The 4,968-nt window shown below is 44.0% G+C and overlaps 1 protein-coding gene across 1 annotated transcript in view; it reads right to left on the bottom strand.

Annotated features, from left to right (window-relative positions):
• The window catches only part of LOC110169983 (uncharacterized), a 13,017-nt gene extending 9,912 nt beyond the window's left edge, over positions 1-3,105 (bottom strand). The window contains exons 1-7 of the mRNA XM_055147864.1: positions 3,040-3,105; positions 2,856-2,960; positions 2,583-2,715; positions 2,352-2,509; positions 1,151-1,286; positions 474-577; positions 6-67 (exon numbers count right to left, since the gene is read on the bottom strand). Of these exons, the coding sequence (XP_055003839.1) occupies positions 6-67; positions 474-577; positions 1,151-1,286; positions 2,352-2,509; positions 2,583-2,715; positions 2,856-2,960; positions 3,040-3,064 (723 nt within the window). The 5' untranslated portion in view covers positions 3,065-3,105. The remainder of the gene's footprint in view (positions 1-5; positions 68-473; positions 578-1,150; positions 1,287-2,351; positions 2,510-2,582; positions 2,716-2,855; positions 2,961-3,039) is intronic.
• Positions 3,106-4,968: the final 1,863 nt, after the last annotated feature.

Genomic DNA, 4,968 nt, shown 5'->3' with positions numbered 1-4,968 from the left:
TGTACTGTACCACAGCGGAGGTGGGCGGTGGAGTGCTCACACACCACACTGACTGCCGGCTGAGGACCTGGAAACAGTGGGATGAGATCAGAGAAGCGCAAAGCATTTGTGTTACCCCACAAAACAAAAATCAGGGACTGAACTAGCGACCAAACCAGAACTAAATAGATCATAAACCAGGACTGAACTAGGAACAAAAGCAGACCCAAACCAGGACTAAACCAGGACTGAACCAGGGACTAAACCACAGCCAAATTAAGACGTTCCACTAATGTTGGAAAATGTCAACTTATAGTTTTAAGACCAAGATTAAACCAGGTCCAAGCCAGGTCCAGGCAAGGACTTTAATCAGTGACCAAAGCAGAAATAATTCAAGACTAACCCAGGACTAAACCAGGTGAGTGCTTTACAGAACCAAATAATATTATAAACTAAATGGTTGTTCTGTCGGTGCATTAGACTCAAACACTCACTCTGGCAGATGTACTTGACATCCAGGTACTTGTAGGTCCCCACACAGGGGTCTCCAAACACAGAGTTACTGGCTCCGACCGAACAGCTGGATTTGTCATTGCACCTGGAGAATCAAGGTAAGGAGGTAGATTTGAAAGTTGGTGGTTTGAATCTTGCTCTTGACAAACATTACTGATTGAGTGGTCAGATCCACTGACACACAGGTTGTCAGTGTGATTCCAGCTCCCACAGCTGTTGTTGTGTCCTTGGGCAAGACACTTAACCCACCTTGCCCCTAATGTCTCAGTACACTGGTGTATGAGTGTGTGTGAAAGGGTGAGTGGTTCACTGATGTAAAGCACTTTGTGCTGTACAAAAATGTGACCATTCACCAGTGGGACTAATGTTCCACAGTATGGCATTAAACATTGAAAAACCTGCATTCTGACTGTGAGGTGTGCCTCTCCACAGAGCTGACCTGTTACTTGGTATGGTGACGTGGTGTCACCAGATCGATATATAAGTTTTAATACCATACTGTGGAACATTCCTGGCGAAACAATAACTTTACTATACTTCACTTTACAATAACTACAAACAGAAGGCAGCACCTCCCTCTGAAAGTCTGTGTCTGTTTAACTTCACATTGTGCCTCTTTAACTTCAGATAGAAAACTTATCATAAAGACTTTTTTTACATTTGAGCCACGTTGCTGATGACGGAGAGTTTGCACTGGATATTTTGGAGCTGAGACTGAGGACGTCCTTCAGAGCAGGTGGAGTGGTCAGTGCGACCGTAGTACGCCGAAAGCACATGGATCACCTGACCCTGCCCTGTGAGAGGAAAGAGCATCACTACTACATCACAACTGTAAGTATGTTCAATAAACCACACACATGTTAAACACTGTAGAGCAGGGGTGCTCAATACGTCGATCGCGATCTACCAGTCGATCTCCAAGGTCGTGTGGGTAGATCGCCGTGTCTCGTCTTGGACTTGCGTTTGGACTCAGTCTTGTCTCTCACTCGAGGTCTGACACTCAACAAGTGTGATCATATTTCATTACGGCCGCTGCTGTTGGTAATAAACTTGTAGCGGGTGCAGGAGCGTGTGGGGCGTCTCAGTGCAGCCTGTGCGCTCATTTGAAACCCGCGGAGACTCTACGGCACATCACAAACACACACGCTCCCTATGCACGGCTCGTCTGCGACAGCGTGTGCCCTCGTGTACCAGTGTGCATCACAGGGCAGGTTCAACTTCCTAAACATCCTACCTGTCCATCTGCCTCACGTCAGCACGCCGCCCCTCGCCTTTTCACGCTCTCGCTCCTTCCTGCGTACAGCGAACACAAGCCCCTCCCACAGTGCGGCTGATTAGAAGAGCAAGACCAAACGTGAAGCAAAAACCAGTCTAAATTTGTGTTCCAGTGTTGGCACAAAGCAGGTCTACAGCATAGAGCGGATCTACAGAACAGACCTACTGCCACATTTGGCTGAAGTTTGTCTAACAAAAGTGCACAAATGCATCTGTGTTTGTCACAATGTGCGTTTGGTTTGGTAAATGTGCAGAGGCTGGTAAATATCACTGCAAAACCAGAAAAGAATGAAACTCCAGTTTGGAACTTTAAAAAACAGGTTTAAAAATCTTCCTTCACTTTTTTCACAGTTTTGTGTAAAGTGCCAGAGGAAGTTCTCTTAAAGAAGAGGTTCTCAAACTGTGGGGGAGGGTCCAAAAAAGGGGCACAGAGTGTTTCAGTGCAGTTTGCTTGGCTTTGTATTAGGTAGATCTTTATGACTTGGTCATTTTGTAAGTAGCTCACATGCTGAAAAAGTGTGAGCACCCCTGCTGTAGAGCATTCCAATGTTCTAGTTCTACTGGACTGCATAGTTCTACTGTACCACATTGAAGTCTGGTGTTGTAGTGCTCACACACCACACTGCTGCTGACCTCCAGCACACAGGCGTAGGTGCTCTCCAGATATTTGTAGGTGCCATAGCACGGGTCAGAGAAGCGGAAAGCATTTGTGATTACCTCACAGGTCGTCTTCCCATCACATCTGTGGATAACAATGATAAGAATGTGGAGCTTTGCCATGAACCCAGGTCTCACAAACATGAGGCGAGATGAACCTGTTCTGAAGGACTGCTTTGGTGCCGCTTTGGGAGCAGGTGATGTCTTTCAGGTTATTGGTCCATCCCTCACTGCAGGTCTCTCTGTCCAGGCGTCCGTACAGTGCAGCCTGTACAGCAATCACTCCACGCTCTGTGTCAACAACATATTCAACTGTAAGTATTCAACTATACTTCACAGGCAGGTCACAGTAGTACTTTATGTAGTAATCTAACTCCAGTCCCACACTCACAGTGTACACAGTACTTTGTACTGTACTGAGACAGACTCACCACAGCTGAGGCGATGCACATAGCCCAGAGTGTCACACGTGGTCACTTTGGTGGTGGACAAAGCGTAGGACGCTGTTGCTGTGTCCAGGCATGTGGCAGCCAGCCCTGAAACAGTTCAGCACATGTGTGTGTTACTGTAGCTGTAGAGTCTAAACACACAGAGGTGTGGAGGTGTTATACTCACAGAGGACGCTCATGAAGCACAACATCGTGGCAGAAGTTCAGACACTGATGAGCAACAGCATCACTCTGCTCTTTTATACACACACTTACACACACTCACACACACACCCACGCACGCACGCACACACACTCACACACACTCACACACACAGAAGAGAGGACAGTTTGATGAGCAGGAAGTGAACATGGACACTTTGGCACAAGGACTCAGATGTCATGTGATAATGTTGCTGACTCATAGATATGTGTTCTGGACATGTACAAGATATTACAACTATCTAATCACCTGACTAAACACGACAGTGTCCTGTACTCCTTGCACTGGCTCCCTGTCCAGTTCAGAATTTATTTTAAAATTTTGATGTTTGTTTTTAATGCAGTCAGTGGTCTTGCACCTTCCTACTTGTGTGAGATTTTGACGATCTGCTGGGCCACACCTGCTGGAGGTTCCCCCGGTCCCGGTGCAAACAGTGGGCTGATCGTTCTTTTGCAGTGGTCAGTCCAAAATTCTTTGTCCATTGAGTTACAGTCCATCCCTGACCTGCCTCTGTTCAAACCCAAACTTAAAACTGACTTATTTAGAATGACTTTGAACAATTAGTGGCCCTGTGACACTTCCTTTATTTTAATGGTGTAATGTGCTTTGTTGATCTGTTTGTATGATGTTTATTGTTTTGTTTTGTTTTGATCCTGTTTTAATGTTGTACAGCTCTTTGGTCAGCTTTGGTCATTGGAAGGTGCTGTAGAAATAAAGTTTGATTGATTGATTGACAGTGACTGCTGATAAGGACGTACATTCATGACCAGTCTCCCTGACCAGCTAAAAATGCTCCAAATAATAGAAGTGAGACAATCATACACTGCATATAGAAGTGGACTGAGTGTGACTCAGTCACCTATAACATTCAGACAAATGAAGCTCATTGAGGCTGGCAGTTATAGGGCTGAATTTTGAAACGAGTTACATATTTCTGATTTTGAATATCATAGCAACCAAAAAGCCATTTGGAAGGCGACGGGCGCTGTCAGTCAAACGTGTTGCTAACTCTAGGAGTGACCTCAGCGCCTGATTTGTTTTGTATTTTATTTATTAATTGGTTTATTTGACAGGGACCATATACATAAGGCTTCTACTACAGGCTGATTTGTAGCCCCCGTCCCTGGTTTGGCTTTTAAAAGGTAAAGAGTAAAAGACATTGATAAAAACACATAATAAAAGAATTGGCCATATCTGTTCACTCTATATCCCAGAGCAGATCAGTGTCACACTGTTGATTTTCTTTGAGCCAGTTCTTGAGTTTTGTGGAGAAAAGTCTGAGTGGGACTTCAGCTCCAGTGGCAAAGAGTTCCACAAGTGTAAAACTTTGACAGAGAACATGACTGACCCAGAGTCTTCAGCACCTTTTCACTCTGCAGGTTCTACTTATTCCAGCTCTGGACCTGGGGCCTTCGTTATTATATGAATCAATTCACATTACACCTGGAGCAACACCATTAAGACACTTAAAACTGTCTTTCACAAAGCAGACATTTATAAAATGATCAAAAGTCACCATGTTATATTTTTGAATGTTATTACAGTGATGCCACTTCATTGTTTTTGATCAAACACTTTAAATGTTTATGCAATGACTCAAAAGGTTTGAGGACAGATTTTTAAAGCTTATTATACCAGTGGCACATGACATACATCACGACCAAATAGCAGCAGTTGGTTAAAATAAACAAAAGTACCAGCCTACCGTCAAGCAAACGAATTCTAACACTGTGAGGTCAAACGGTTTCTATGAAGTGAAACCAGCTGATGAATCAGGCTACAAATGATCTTGCATCAATTCAAAAAATTACTTTTTACTGGAAGTTTTTTGAAAATCTATCTTGATAAAGCTGATATTTAATATTTAGTACGTGATTTTAAGGATCTTCACAT

The sequence above is a fragment of the Boleophthalmus pectinirostris genome, unplaced genomic scaffold, assembly GCF_026225935.1.
Source record: "Boleophthalmus pectinirostris isolate CB_2022bp ecotype Guang Dong unplaced genomic scaffold, ASM2622593v1 HiC_scaffold_9, whole genome shotgun sequence".
Classification (NCBI taxonomy): domain Eukaryota; kingdom Metazoa; phylum Chordata; class Actinopteri; order Gobiiformes; family Gobiidae; genus Boleophthalmus; species Boleophthalmus pectinirostris.
Note: the sequence above shows the minus strand (reverse complement) of the source record. Positions and strands in the feature narration are given on the sequence as shown.